Genomic DNA, 15808 nt, shown 5'->3' with positions numbered 1-15808 from the left:
ACATCTGCTTCACCGTGGACAGCCAGGGGTCGGAGCCAAGGAGAGCCTCCCCTCTAACCACTCTAATGGTGTCCATTCGCTTTACCAAGAAGATTTGTGCACAGCAGAAAGTCTGTTTTGTGGAAGTATCCAACATAGAGGAGTGGTGACTTGCCTATGAACCTCTTCTTATATTGCTTAGAGAGCTTCATTGTATTTATTTTTTACTTTTTTATGGATGGAAGAATGGTATTTAATAAGACTTATTTAAATCTTTTTTTTTTTCATCCAGTATAATTTTTTTTTTATAATAAAGTATAATGAATTTATAATTTATTGAAGTTCAGTGTAATAAGCAACTGCTTTCACAAAAAGAAGATGTTTAATTTTATCTGAGGGGGACCTGCTTTCACACAGTTCATTTGCTAGTAGCAAATAGGTGTTCATCCTGGTAATGGGGTTACTCAGATGGAGCTAGAGCTCATCTGGTGGTCTGTTCACATTAGGGCTGCCACAAACGATTATTTTGATAGTCGACTAGTCACCGATTATTTTTGCGATTAGTCGACTAATCAGATCATCATCCACTGGACGTAAAACTACAGCTTATTGCACCAGCAGCATCTGCTCTTATATAACTATCATTAGCTTACAGCTTTAAGTGTTTAAGGTCTGTGCTAACTAAAAATAAAGACAAGATGATAGTTTATTGAATTTTAATGAAATTTGCAGATTGTTTCGGTGAAGATTAATAAACTCCTTGCTATCTAAAATATAACAGGACACTGGAGTATATTCTGGAGCATCTCACACTTCTGATAATCAGCTGTCTGCTTGACGTTTATTCAGCTGTGTAAAAACTATAACTTTAATCTCAGACAAACTGATTTACTCAGGAACAAATAAAATACAAAAAAAAAAAGCCAAACAATAACATTTTAAGTTATCTAAGTGACTCATATATATTTAACCTGAGTAGCGAAAGACGGCGGTGGGTCTGAAAACGATTTGCGGGGAGTCCGGTGTTCTCACGGCGCTAGTGAGCCTAGCCCCCGGCTCGCTAACGAGCTAGTGGGTAACAGATGTCTCCGAAAACGTCGGAGCGCTTTTGAAAATATGTGGTGTCCTGATAAACTGAGCAGATATTTGAGGTTTACACAGCTACATTCTCGCCTGAAAATATGTTAAACGTTTATTTTGTGACCCAGAAAGAATAATAAGAGTAACATTAAAACTAACTAGCTGCCGCCATTGTTGGAAACTGCGCTGGGCCGCGCTATGAATTCTGGGACACAGCTTCTTCTTCTTCTTCTTCTTCTTCGGGGTTTAACGGTAGCTGACATCCTTGTACATGCAATGCTGCCATCTTCTGTTTCAGTCCGTTATTACACTCTTAAATCCTGCCACTTATTCCTGCGTCTTTTGTGATTGTACAAAGTTTCAAACGACACGTCGACTATTAAATCAGTCGTCGACGATTTTGATAGTCGACGTAATCGTGACTAGTCGACAAATCGTGGCAGCCCTAGTTCACATTCACTAAAATTGCTCCTCCTCCTACAGTTTTGGTCAGAATATAATCAAACATGTGATCACTGTGTGTGAGTTCACCCAACCTGTGCTCAAGCTCAAGGTTGTTTTTGTGGTTTTATGAGCACCCAATTATGATGTACTGAACAATATTCTATTCAGGCCATTTAGTGAAGTTGTTAACCTAAGATCCTGGATATGACTGTTTGCAAGCGTCCTCGACTTCTCGGTGGATTTTAATTCTCATTATATTGCGCATTAGAGCCAACCAACGACAAGTGGACTTGCAGCTTTCTTTCTGCCCTGCACAAACATTTAAAATCTGTGATTTGTCTTGGGTCATGAGCCTAATGAGCTACTCTGTCATTGATGTTCTGGTTTTAAATCATATCTAGGGACAATTCAAAATGTCTTGTTTGGGTTTCTGCTAACATGACTGTATGAAGAAAATATTCTGTCCACCAAAATAACTTTAACAAATTGTTTGTTGGTCCTTTAAGTGTATAAGTTTTATACTGCGTCCACCTGGATTGTGAAAGGAGGAGTTATAGTGGCAGATAGGATTTCACAGATCCAGCAGTGAAAACTCTTGAGAGACCTTGACGCACGGTTTCTTCTTTTTGCGTGTTTTGCCATGGATTCTAATTGCTTTGTGTTCAGTGGTTTTCTTCTAGACTCGATAACGTGTTCAGTTTTTGTGCACAAACAACAGACTCTTTTGAGTCAGATTCACTCCCACGTTTGATGTTGTCACTGTTTTCACAAACATCCATCCTTCAGTTAGTCTTAACTTTGTTTTCTGGGTGGTTTTTTTTGTTCTTTTTTGTTGTTTGTTTATTTTGTTTTTGGGTTTTTTGTTGTGTTTTTTTTTTTCTAAAAAAAATATATGTTTCTGTTTTTCTCCAGAGCTCCATGCTTCAAGGGCTACCAACAACAAGACAGCCAGGAGCTTCTGCACTACTTACTGGACTCCATACGAGTAGAAGAAACTAAAGTACGCCTTCATACATAATAGGCTTTCATGTATTTCAATAATCCATACGATTTGGGCGATGTTTTGTTAGATTATGTTCTTCAATCAAGCACAAAGTGTTTGTGGTTTATTTTTGTCGTCTTCATTCAGGTGCATTTAGAACATTTTGTATGAGATAAATTTGCAGAAAATATGAACAACATGAATACATATTAAGGTTATAGCAAACATTAAGGCAATAGATTTATGTGTTTTAGTTTCAATGTGCTTAGGTATAGTTTTCTGCTGACTAGGAAATATGTGATACAAAAACAAGATTTAATTTCCATCTAGATTCCTTCAGCCTCCTCTGTTTCGAGATTATCTGCTGTTTTTAGCTCACTTTGTGGAAGTCCCTTTCTGTCCTCTTACATTTATGCTTTGCAATGGGTGTTGAATCACCTGCAGTATGTCCAAAAATTGACCTTTTAACCTAAATTTAAATTCTGGGGAAGTGAGAATTTTGTTCTTTTTGCCACACAAAACTTGTGTGTGCTGGATCAAAGTTGCTGGCACTGCAGTTCAAGTTTTCACCAAACTCTTGTCTTAAAAACATCAAAGTCTTACAAAGGGAGCTCTGTCTTGACAGTCTGAGCCTGCTGGATGAATTTATGGTACACCCTTTTAATGTCTGGAAAAAACCTAACATAAGCTTGCTTCTGGTCATGCTGCTGCTGCCTTCAGTCTTGGATGCTGCAGACTCTTTCAGTGAAGAGTGCTGTTTGGTCTCTGGGTCATGGCCACAGACTCAGCTCTTATTGCCAGTGAGAAAAAACATTGGGTCAGTTAGACACAGAAGTTGATATTTACTTGTGGAAATTATCAGAATAGGACTTCCATGACTGAAAACGAACAGCTAAAGGTGGTGATCAGGGAGTCGACCTTGAAGGGGAAAGTAGACAAATTTAATGGATTTTATCTATTGACTTATTTTTTGTATGAGCAGAGTGACAAACATGATCACACCTCATGTCAACATATAAATATCCAAACCTAAATTGGATGGATAACACAAAGTACAACCTCACAGAGGTGCTTGATTTTTAAAGTTTGCTCAAACACTCAGCTCGATTGCTTTAAAAAAAATGCACATTAGTAACTTGGTGATGATAGTTCAATCTCACATGCTAATAATTAAGTTTAAAAATGCATCGGAATAATTCAGATGGTTGATTTTTAGCTCCAGCGGTATTACAACTGTGTTTATTTCAAAAGCCATGAGGAGCTAATCATTGTCTTACTTGTTGTTAGTCCTATCAACTGCTCCACATATGCATTGTGCTGTAATTCAGTAAAGATCTTAAAACTTATCCTAGATGGCTATCACCATAAGACATTCATCTGTGTTTTTGTGGGTGGCTTTGTTCGCTCACATAAACCCGTCATCTTTAGCCAGCAGTTGTGGTCAAAGCTTATGGTGCCATGTTTTTGGCAAGTACAGAGAACCCCTGCCCCCACAACCCTTCATGGGGCAATTAGGAGACCCCACAACAGCCCATTGGAGGGCTTAGCTGGCCCCTGTGATCCCACCAGTGGCTGTGTGAAACCAAGGAGGAGAAGTTAGCGGGTGTGTTTAGTGGTCAGCCCCGGGCCCACGAAAGGGCCACGGGCTCGGCTCCCCTGTTCCCATTCAAACTTGTGAACAGTAACAGTTGTGCCACTTAGGGGACTTGCAAGTGGCATAACCGGCATCATTGTGTGATCTTGGGAAACCCACAGCTGCTGAATGAGCTCCAGGGCCGTCCCATTGTGCTTGAGGGTCGCCCACAGCCTCCTCCCAAACACACATGCACACACACTCATCAGCCCGTCTCCCAATCCAATCAAGGAGGTAAAGAGGGAGGGGGGGTATGGCCTCCGCTATTCATTGACTCAGAAACTCATTTATGCAGCACATTCAGAGATTCAGTGGCATTTTAATCCTACATTAGCGAATGCCTTTTTTAAAACTCATAAGTCATACCAGTTACTAATGTTTCTTGTAAAAATCAAAGCATTATTATTATCCCGTGTTCTCAAACAGAAAAACAGGATGCACACATCAATTCATGAAACGTTGATTCATTCATAACTGGAATAAACCCATTTGCTTCTTATTTGTATGAACACACAAATTGAATATTAGTGATAGTACATCCACATCATTGTGTGTGTGTGTGTGTGTGTGTGTGTGTGTGTGTGTGTGTGTATAAGAGAGCGGGAGAGCCACGATATTGTGTTCCTCTGTGTGTAGCCAACCTTTTAGAGGCCCTAAGTGTTTGTGTTTAATGGCCATTAGTATCAGAGATCTGAATATGCTAATTTAGACCCAGTCAATTATCACCAATTAGCTGAGATGGGAGGTATTACCCTCCCAGGGCATGGACTGTCCTTCTTTGCCCTGTCTTCATTTTAGTTTCCACCCCTGCACACTTGTACCAACTCTCTTCACGCCCCCCGACCAGATTCCCCTCCCTTTGGCCCATCCTGTGTGAGACAGTGCATGCTGTTACTTTTGGGGGAGAGAGATAGAGAGCATGGGGGTTACTGGTAATTAATTAGTAGGAGAGCCACATCCTGGTTTGACCACGCTCTCTGAATGAGGTGCAGACTGGCTGGGCTGGGATTAACAGGGTTTTTTGACCTAAATAGCCAGTGCAGTGTGTGGGTCCCGGGACAATGGGGGCCGACTGGTCTCGACTCAGACATGGACCATGGCCAATTATCTATTGATTGGTGCTTTACTGTGGCTGTGCCTCTTCACAGCTCTCTCACAACACACTCACTGACCATGTCACCTCCAATAAGACAACGACACACACACGAACATGCACATTTAATTAAGTGATTTACATGATAACATTTTTGGACAAGCACAATAATTATTTTACACTAATGATGCTTATAATGGGTATACCTGTCAGGCTCAGCTGCAGGCGAGATTGTGATATGTCAATAATGGATGTAATAAAGAGAATTCAAGAAATATCCCCCCAAAAATGCATTTTATTTGCATCATTTATATAATTAATTTGATTTATGAATATTACCTCAAATGTGACTTCTAGTATTTTTCTGGTTTTGTTATATGCAGAGGGTGAAAGCAGGCATTTTAAAGGCGTTCAACAATCCTACAGAGAAGACAGCAGACGAGGAGACCAAACGCCAAGTCAAAGGTTCGTATGGAGGCGGCACACGGCAGAGATCAATAGTTCCATCTTGTGGCATTTGGAGGAAATGCAGTTAATTTACTCCTGAAGCAGAGGACAGTTTCATGAAGAGAAGAATAAACATCCTCATGTTTTAGCGCACCCTTCCAGTTGTGTATCCAAAATTGATTGTGTATAATCAGTTATTTATACAGCAGCTAATAAATTTAAATAGTTAATTATGATCTGTGTCACTTGTTTTTTATTGACCCATGTTCTTCCTTTGTCTCAGCAGTGAAAGTAGTCCTTTATTTGCACTTTTTGATCTCATTAATTCTCAATAGTGATTGTAAATTGTGATGCTTAATAGTGTTTAAAATGGAAATTATAGTGTTGAAAATTTTGAAGGTAATCTTGTAACAGCAATAATCACAATTTTCATGCATAAATAATAAAAGAAAACCTTTTGTCTTTTTCTCCATCAGCATACGGGAAAGAAGGTGTGAAGATGAACTTTGTCGACCGCATCTTTGTCGGCGAGCTCACAAACACAATCATGTGTGAAGAGTGCGAGCACGTAAGCGAGTGAAATAAAGCAAAGGACCTGAATAGTCGGGAAGAACCAATCAGGCACTGCTCTGTAGGGTTTTTTCCCCTCTGTAGAATTAGAACGTATGAAGCACATGAGGGTTGACAAGCTGGCATTTCTTAAACCAACCAGCTCTGACACGAGTCGCTTTTTAATAGCCGTGTAACCTAGTTAGGACTCATTGTGAGACATTTCATGCCTTAATTATTTGATTTTTTTTTGCTTTGAATGATTGTCACAGGAGCAGCACTGGTATTTTTCAGTTAGTCAGAAATTGGCAGACATTTATCTCTAACCAGAAATGAAAAGACAACAAAACTAAGCAACAAGATTTCTTTACCAGCTGTGACGTCCAGGAAACATTCCAGAATTAATCAGAGGTAACAAATGGAAGTCAGTGGAAAAACAAACATAAATCATTTCAAGGACCAGCTCGAATACCAACTGTTTACAGCAGGCATTTACAGTAAATTGTGGAAGCTTAGAGTGGTTAACAAAGCACATGCCTCTATGCAAACTAAAGAGTATCATTGAAAATGGAGAGCAGCAGGTGTGGAGCTAAGAAAGAGGAGAGGAAATGAAAGCATTTTCATTCATCTTCTCTTAGACTGCAGCAGAACTATGATTTTAACTGTTGAAGAGATTAAAAGTTTATATCATGACACTGACTTGCAGTTATTTATCTTTCAGATATCCACAGTAAAGGAAGCCTTCATTGACATCTCTTTGCCCATTATAGAGGAGAGGGTGAGCTGCTGTAAATTACATTCATTGTGGATCATTTAAAGGATACAAATTAACTCTCTGAGACAGTTTGAGCTGGTAGTTATCTCACAGATTGCTGGGTTAGTGGTGCATTTCTCTGTTTTATGTTTTGTTTTGTTTTTTACTGGCCAACCCCATCTGCTGAAATCAGTTCAAAGTCCTTGTTGAAACTTTTTCTTTGCACCTTCATGTTTTTGTTGTGCTCAGATATCAAAACCTTCCAACCCTGGTAGGCTGGGGAAGGGCACCCGGGAGCAGGAGAGCCACACAGCTCACAGTGAGCAGGTTCCTTCTGCAACACACTCTGTCAACAGAAATACCAGGAAGCTGAGTGGACAGGTGAGACTGTTGTACAGGTCTATTCTGCTCCTTTTCTTGAGCATCATCATTATTATTATTATTATTATTATTACCGCTGCCAAGAAGGTTATGTTTTTGGTAGTGTTTGTGTGCATGTTGTTCTGTCTAGAAATGCAATCGTATGGACAGTTTTGAATGAATTCTCCTAAAACTTTTTCTGGGTGTAGATATGTGTTAGCAATCCATTGAAATTTGACCATGAATGGCAACCACCAAGATCTGCAAGACCAACTTATTATCTGCAAATTAACAAAAAGCCTTAGAACTTAGGAACTATGATTCTTACAAGTATGGTGTGTATTGTCAACATATAGAAAGTACTATAAAAATATTACAATTTATTGACCTCAGGGTCAAAGTGATTAATAATGCTATTTAAAGAGCTAGAGCTATTTAATACATTTTGAGTATAGTTGATTTTCTTCTGACTTTATATGCATTACAGTAACAGTTATAACAATTCAAATACACGGCATTAATTGTTTTGGGGTTTTTGTTTGTTTGTTTTTTTAGGAAAAGAAAATAATAACGTTTTTTTTTCTTCTAACTAAAGATTGAAACAATGTCCACATAAATAAAGAAAACTAAAGAATAATTGTACTCATCATCGAGTACATTATAATGGGGTTCACCAGGATAAATAACAAAACCAAACTACAAACTTCTCAAAGTACCTTTAAAAAGAACAAAGGAAACAAACTGAATATATAGAAAATGCAATGCTGTTCTCTGAAAAGTAAATACTGCCCAGAGAGTGAGCTGCCTTGGCAGAGGTTTTCTCTCTCAGAGTGCTTCTGGTTGTCCTTGTTATGATCTTGGTCTTTTCTCTTTCCTTTATATGAAAACTGCTGTAGGTATTTGGTTTCTCTGACATTGGTTTCTGTTTTTCTAATGCATGATTATGCATTAGATGGACTGTTGTGGTTTTTAGTTTTGGTGAGAGTTCCTTTAGAAAGACTCTTAGAATGCTTGTGTACAGATATGAGAATTGTATTTTATTTTTTTTAATGAATGAGAATTTAAAATAAAAATGCAGTATCCTGTGTGCATCCAGTCTTCAGTGTGCATGATAATGATAATGTACTTGTTCTCCCTTTCCGCAGAAGCAACAGAGCAGGAGGTCTTCCAGCTCTGTGGAGGAGAAAGGAGCAGGCTTTAGTGGGGACCGACCAGAGGACGAAGGTGTTGCAGGTGGATCAAGCCACTGCGTCTCAGTTTGTAAGATGGCGGCTGCCGGCAGCCTGTCGGACGGCAGCGAGAGAGACTCGGGCGCTCAAGACAGCAGCAATGACGCCGACAGCGAGGCCTCTGAGAGCGAGTGGACGCCACGTTCCTCCAACCAGAGCCACAGCCACAGGCACATGTCTACCCCATCATCCACCTCCACCCTCACTCCGTCCCCTACGCCTGTCTCCGCCTCATCTCCTTCTTCATCGTCTTCCACAAGGCAAGGCGGCGCTGTGGAACAGCTAGTTAGCGCCGTCTCTAAAGTCAACCTGAGCTTCAGCTCTGGGGACTGCTCTCCATCTGCACACTGTTCTCCAGAGGAGCACGGAGAAACACAGAGCCGAGACAATCTCCACCATCAGCACCACCAGGGGGCCTTCCAGGCTCTGTCCCACAGTTACACACCCAGTTCCAAGGAGTGCTCCATCCAGTCCTGCCTCCACCAGTTCACCTCTGTGGAGCTGTTGATGGGCAACAACAGGCTGCTCTGTGAGAGCTGCACTGAACGTAGGATGAAGCAGCTGCGCAAGAGCAGCTCAGCAGGTAAAAGAAAACAAGCATCTGGAAGCAGAGTACAATGCTTTGAGGATGAGGAACCAGCATTTTCTTTACAAGCATATTTTAAATTATTTCCAGATTATTGTACATTTGAATCCCAGACCACAGGTTGTCTGTATGCTACACGCAAAATCTTCCATCGGAGTATTCTTCACATTCTTTACAGTTGGTTGTGTGGAGTTGGTATTTTTGTCGTTGTGGGTGGGAAAGAATAAGAACATACACAGAAAATTGTCTGTCCAATCCTGTAGCGGTCCACTTCTTTGTAGTGTGAGTCATAACATACACAGAGCTGAAATCTCAGGCCTTGGATCTGGGGACTCACTCTCATGAGCTGCTGCATGTCTTCACATATCAGGCTGCTGCTCTAAAACGACCGCTCAAGTTTGAACAGACGTCCAGGAATCCATACTGCCCATACTGAGTGGCTGATATTATTTTGGCTTGCTTCTGTGTTTGTCTAAATTACTCAAGTAGTTAATAGTTGTAGCTGACATTACTGTGTTTTTGTGTTTGCATAGATAAGAAAGTGGAGAAGGTTTACACCAGCGCTAGGAAGCAGATGCTCATATCCTCACTGCCTCCTGTCATCACATTGCACCTGAAACGCTTCCACCAGGTAGGCAGCCATAACTCTGTTTTCTTCAGCAAAATCATCAGTAAGTTTGAGAGCCTAATTGTTGATTGGTGTGTGTACGTGTGTGATTTTGTTGGTTTTTTTCTCTCCTTTAAGGCAGGGATGAACCTCCGTAAGGTGAACCGCCATGTTGACTTTCCTCTGATCCTGGATCTGGCTCCTTTCTGCTCTGCGTCCTGCAAGGTTTTACAGTTTAAATTTTCTGAAAACTTTCCTGCACCTTCAGATTTTTTCCGTGACTACATCACTTTGTTGGTTCAGCTTGTAATGAAAGTCCTTGGTTGGTGGTAGTTTTTTTTTTTTTAAAGTTTAGTTTTACTTTTTGCTAATCTTTCTTTCTTTTTTTTCCCACTAGAACCTGGCAGTCGGTGAGCGTGTCCTCTACAGCCTGTACGGGATTGTCGAACACAGTGGCTCAATGCGTGGAGGCCACTACACTGCATATGTAAAAGTGCGCGCTCCACAGAGGAAAACAGAACAACAGCACAAGAACCTGTCAGGTCAGGGGCCAGCTCTCCTGAGCTCTTTCAAGACCTTCTATCTGTTATTTTCTTTCTGTGTTTTTGTAAGCTTAGTCAGTGTTTTGGCAATAAAACCCTGACTCCCCTGTAACCTCAAAGATGTCCTCCACAAAGAGCAGGTTGAATGGAAGTTTTTTGTGTTCTTTGGAGCCATGTTTTTCTCTTTCCCTCTTTCATTTTCTTTTTATATCGTGTCCAGGTTTGCAGAAAAGCTGAAAAATAGCTGAAAACCTCAAGGAAGAAGTTTTCCTTGCTGCTTCCAAAATAATGTTAAGAAATTATGTCTTACAATAGGAGCTTTTAGTTGGCGATGACACACAGGTCTCACATCTCTACAATGAATGCTGACAGACTGGTGAATCGAGCAATTTCTTATCTTAAGGCCTTGTGACATCTCTATTAAATGAAAGTTTGTCTTCCTCAACATTTCTTCTTCCTGCTATAGCTGCTCAATGTAAAAGTATTAAAGTAACTTACTACAATAATTTCATTTTAACTCAGCTAAGCTTGAAAGTATTATTTTGTATATATAATCATGCTTTGCTTTTTTTCATGTGAGAGTAGTTGGTAAAAAAATTTATCTTATTGCCAACATGTCTGCAGGTCCTTTTTAAAAATGTGTTTTAATTAAAGACTTTAAAAAGTATTCAGGTTTTTTTAATTTATGCAGTCTTGTTGCTATAACACGCAGGTAATAGCAGTGAGTTAGCCTGTTGTAATCTGTGACCTTGTTATTTGAGGCTTTCTGTCTGTTTACTTGATGGCCCTGGTCTTACCACTTAGTTACCATAAATCGAGTGTTGTCAGCTCTCAGAACAGAGTTTAAAATGCCCCTTGTGACATTTTGAGGGTTATATAAAGTTTCATCCATTGTAACATATAGAAAATAAGAAGAGCACAATGAGTCCACTTTGAGCTAGTTTCAGCACTCCTTACTGGCTAGCATTATTTTAGCTTTGTTGCTATGGAAGCATGAAGTGACAGCTTGTCCCAATATTTACTCCCAGTAACCCAGTATCTCCTTGTATTTCCACCCCCCGACTCCAGGAGGAGCCTTTATGCCTCACGATGTTGACACTGTGGGTTTTGTTTTTGTTTTTTCCCAGGTGCCAGGGACACCTGCAGCAGCTCCCAGGGCCAGTGGGTATATGTCAGCGATACCACAGTTCAGATGGTACCAGAGTCAAGGGTACTCAACTCTCAGGCATATCTGCTCTTCTATGAGGAAATCCTCTAACATGACAGAAGAAAGTATTTATCTCTAGAAAACCTCCTTTTGCTTTGTGTTGTTTTTGCAGAAGCCTGTAAACTCCTCTTACTGTATCTTTGGGTGTTTTGGAGGCAAGAAAAGGGAAGGATTTCACTGTATACACCTTTGTATTACTTAAATTGGCACCTTTAAATATTGTAGATGTATAAAGGATAAAAGGATTTTATTTTGTGGCTTAGAGATTTTCATTCATGTTCTGTTTTTTATTATTATTAATATCATCATTACTATGAAAAGCCTGCTCTTTAAAAAGAGGCTAGGTGAAAACCAGAGTGTTATTGAACCTGAGCTGTAACACAAATGTTACGGTCTGTCTCAGCCACAGTCACGTGCCTGAGATGTAAAATGCATGATAGTTTACAACTATAACTAACTGGAAGTGGCAGAATTTTACTGCATGCTAACCTGTACCCGGCGCCTATGAGTTGGTGTCGGTTGCGTGTATTTGTGTGGGTGAGTGAGCGAGAGACCAGTGAATGTAGTTTGAAGGTGCTGTGTACCATTTTCACATCAGTAAATGATCGCCAGCTTAAATCAGACTTGGCAGTCTGGTTGTGTTATGAATGTAAATGCTCCACACAAAATATTTGAATTGTGAGGCAATGGCTTCAGTGAGAGCGTGATCATTAGTGACAGTAAAGACGAATATAGACGAGGAGGAGCCGAGAAGCAGCATTCTGTGGAGTTCACTGGAATCTGTGTTTGTACATTTGAGACACCCAGTCTGAAAAATCAGCCTTGGCTCTGTTGACGCAGGATACACACTGGCTTAACATACTGACTGAAGTTGCCACACAGCACCTTTAAAGAAGTAGCACAACATTATTCTACTTCGGCCTTTTTCAAAAGGATTGTTTTCTTAAAATCAGAATGTATAAATGTCTGACTATCAGTGAATTGAATTTGCCAAAGACAAGTTTGTTTGGTTTTTTATTTCTGCGGCAAGTTTGAGCTGAGTTTCTTTAACATACTCTCCCTCAAGGTCATCGGTGTAGTTCTCCCCCCCCCCCGCAGGCAGGCGCACTTGATGTTTATCGCATCAACAAAGCACTTCTTCTGCCTTCATTGTATTTCAGCTCCACCCGAACACACGAAAGTGTCAGACAGTCAGCACCACAACAGACTTGCTCTTCATTCTCTAATGCCATGAATAAGCTTGAGCATAAAAGAAGAAAAAAATGAGAGAAACATGTTAGAAAACAGTTTAAAGGCTTAAAAAAAGGCTAATAAGAAAAACCTCTTTCTGTAATGTGCATGGGTTGATGTTCTAATGAATGTATTGCCTATTCTTCAAATGTCCATGACAAATGACCTGTTTTTTGTTTTTCTATGAAAATATTTTAGATTCAACTACTTTTATTTCTCCTGCTTTGCCAAACGATTAGACAGAAAAGAGTTCAACGTATGCATCCGAGTTTATGAATTATGTTCGACTGCGACAGAAAAAATACAAAATCTGTGCCTCTCTTCACGGTTAAGAAACCCGTGGATGGTGAGAAGACAACTTGCAATCATATAAAGAGGGATATGCGTGGGTTATTTATGTACAGTATTGCTTACTGTAAGCAAAAACAGTACTGAGTGTATGTAATTGTACATATAGGACAATACAAAACTCATGGTGCTCCAGGCGTGCAGGGTTTCCTTCCTCAAGACAAATTCTTGCTCCCAGAAAAATATTTAAATTTGCTTATGGAATGAACATAAAACATAATGTATAAAAATAAACCTAATTTATGAACAGTATATTCAACGATATTCTTTTTTTTTCTTTAAGCTTCTCTTGTGCAACAGCTCTAGTAGTAGAAAAGAAATCACAATAGATTTAATGTTTTCTGCTGCTAAATTGGTGTCATGCTGGGTTTTGTTTTTTGGGTTGTTGTTTTTTTTTTTTTTTTTTTTTACTGCAAGCAAGATGTCGTCGACAGTCTCCCTCTTCCTATCTCGGCTGTCACTGCGGATCCCGCCGTGCCACATTCAGCCAGTCTTCGCCCGTTATCGGCCGTGACGGGTGCAAAGCAGCACTGCTTCAGAACATGTCGGGAGCTGGTGAAAAGGAGGTGGGTGTGGAATCAGGAAAAAGGGCAACGTCCAAAGACATTCGCCCCGCGCGTTCTCTCACTCCCACACGCTGTGACATCCCGGCTGTGCGGCTGGAACATAGAACATGTTGTCAAACCGCCACCAAACAAGACGAGTAAATCTTTTCTGAAGTGCGTTTGTCTATTTTTAAAGGGGGGCTTTTGGCTGGAGGACATGCTGCTGAGGCATTTGATGTGATTTAATCTTGTGTAATGAAAAGCGCCCTCCCTCTGCATGAGACGGTTTTAAGAAACTAATAAGGTGCTGCTGTGGAGCTCGTCTACCAGCAGTGAAGGTTAAATTTTTACTGCTCTCACTGTCAGCCTGGCCCAGCTGCACACCACGCTGCACATGCACTCGCTAATGTATAACACGCTCAACACGTTTTCACATGGAAGCATTCACACACTTGGACTGCACACGCCTCAGGCTTTGTTCTTCACAGGGAAAATGCACCAACACTATACCAACAGAGTACACGATGGTATTAAATCACACCTGCACACGACCTCTTCAAACACACGACATGTTCTCATAAAGTGCTTCAGTTCTGTTTTAGGAAAAATAGTGGGCTCCATCCAGTCTGTTTAATGCTGGAATCCTGCTGATTATGGCTTAATTTATACATGCCAATAAATAAGTCTTAAATTATGCAGTTTGAACCTCCAGAATGACACTAGCACCTGTTTATGCTCAGCAAATGGCTCGATTCCCAAATGGACACAGCAGGTGAAATAAGTATTGAAAGCATCACAGATTTTAGGTAAAAGGAAAAAACATTTCTAAAGGTGCTATTGACATGAAAGTCTTACCAGATGTTGGTAACAATTCACACAGGGAAAAAGTTTTGAATGCAAAGAAAGGTACAGAAAAACCAGAATCAGCAAGTGTTTCAAAGGGGGGGGGGTTTAGCAAGGTGATGATCCCAAACACCATCAGGGAAACGCAAATGGTTTCAGAGAAAGAAAATAGTGCTGCTAAAATGACGCAGCCAATCACCTGACCTGAATCCAACTGAAAGAACGAAACCTCTTGTGTGTGCTCCAATTGTGGGAATTTTGGAAAAACTGTGGTGCATTTGATGGCACCATAACATCACATCAACAAGGTCATGGGTTTGAATCTCCTGTGTGGAGTCTGCATGCTCTCCATTTAATGCCTGGGTTCTTGCCAGGTGCTCCAACTTCCTCCCACAGTCCAAAGACATGATTGGGGTTAACTGGTGATTCTAACTTGGCTCTAGGTGTGAGCTTGAATGGCTGTCTGTGCAGCTGGGATAGGTTCCAGCCCAACTGTGACCTTGAAATGGTTAAGCAGGTGAAAATGAATGGAAGAATTTTCAGAATATAAATATGTCTGAGTTATTTATTTTTAATGTGAACACCAACATTGCTTCATTCTTCTGTTACTCAATATCATAAACCTTAAACTGGTGCTGTTTGCTATTAAACCTATGATATTCCCCATGATACTGATGCTAAAAGTTAGTTATTAATAAAGCTTTGTGAAACAAAAGCTCTGCCACTTGGTTTGGGTGTAAGATTGATTTGCTTGCCATTTGTAACAGCGTTTTACAGCTGTGCGAATTTCATGTGGGTATCTCCTGTACTTAAGAAAGTAATGAAGGTGAAAAATACTCAAAAAGAGAACACAAATTAGGAAGAACCAAATTTCGACCCAGCATCTTGAACAATAATAAAATATTAAAATGTGACATGCACAATCTGTGGCTGCATACAAATCAAGTGTTTGACAATGAAGTGTTTCATTTTAAATGTGTTATTGGAAAAAAAAAAATTCAAGCTAAGAAGCCTTTGATGTTAAATGGCTGTGGCTGCTTTTTGTGCAAAATATTCATTCATTACAAATGAATTATTTTCTGCAGTTTTTTTTAAAAACTAGTTAAAATGATAATAATAACTGATGATCTATACTTTGGAAACTATTTAAATAAAAATGTGCAAGAAACATCTTCAGTTCTAGTCTTTGTCAGATTACCTCTAAGCCTCATGAGCTGCTACACAGACATAACCTCCACAGGAATGAAGCATACAGGACTGATATTAGGCTAACCTGCTTACAGCCTTATACTGTTTTCCAGCCGTTTTGGTGCTGAGGCACGTGATCCAACCAGATCGCCAAAGTCACCA

At 40.1% G+C, this 15808-nt stretch overlaps 1 protein-coding gene across 2 annotated transcripts in view; it reads left to right on the top strand.

Annotated features, from left to right (window-relative positions):
* The window catches only part of usp45 (ubiquitin specific peptidase 45), a 44203-nt gene extending 28619 nt beyond the window's left edge, over window positions 1–15584 (top strand). For both annotated transcript variants that reach the window (XM_086310552.1, XM_086310551.1), the window contains exons 9-18: window positions 2416–2503; window positions 5595–5676; window positions 6135–6226; window positions 6929–6985; window positions 7211–7342; window positions 8467–9133; window positions 9670–9767; window positions 9882–9968; window positions 10141–10285; window positions 11413–15584. In XM_086310552.1, the coding sequence (XP_086166678.1) occupies window positions 2416–2503; window positions 5595–5676; window positions 6135–6226; window positions 6929–6985; window positions 7211–7342; window positions 8467–9133; window positions 9670–9767; window positions 9882–9968; window positions 10141–10285; window positions 11413–11543 (1579 nt within the window). In that variant the 3' untranslated portion in view covers window positions 11544–15584. The remainder of the gene's footprint in view (window positions 1–2415; window positions 2504–5594; window positions 5677–6134; window positions 6227–6928; window positions 6986–7210; window positions 7343–8466; window positions 9134–9669; window positions 9768–9881; window positions 9969–10140; window positions 10286–11412) is intronic.
* Window positions 15585–15808: the final 224 nt, after the last annotated feature.

This window comes from Aulonocara sp. 'chitande type north' Nkhata Bay, linkage group LG11 (genome assembly GCF_057382095.1).
Source record: "Aulonocara sp. 'chitande type north' Nkhata Bay isolate Kocher_YH1m ecotype deep benthic linkage group LG11, A_spYH_male_GT1.1, whole genome shotgun sequence".
NCBI classification, from domain to species: domain Eukaryota; kingdom Metazoa; phylum Chordata; class Actinopteri; order Cichliformes; family Cichlidae; genus Aulonocara; species Aulonocara sp. 'chitande type north' Nkhata Bay.
This window is presented reverse-complemented; position numbering and strand designations above follow the sequence as displayed.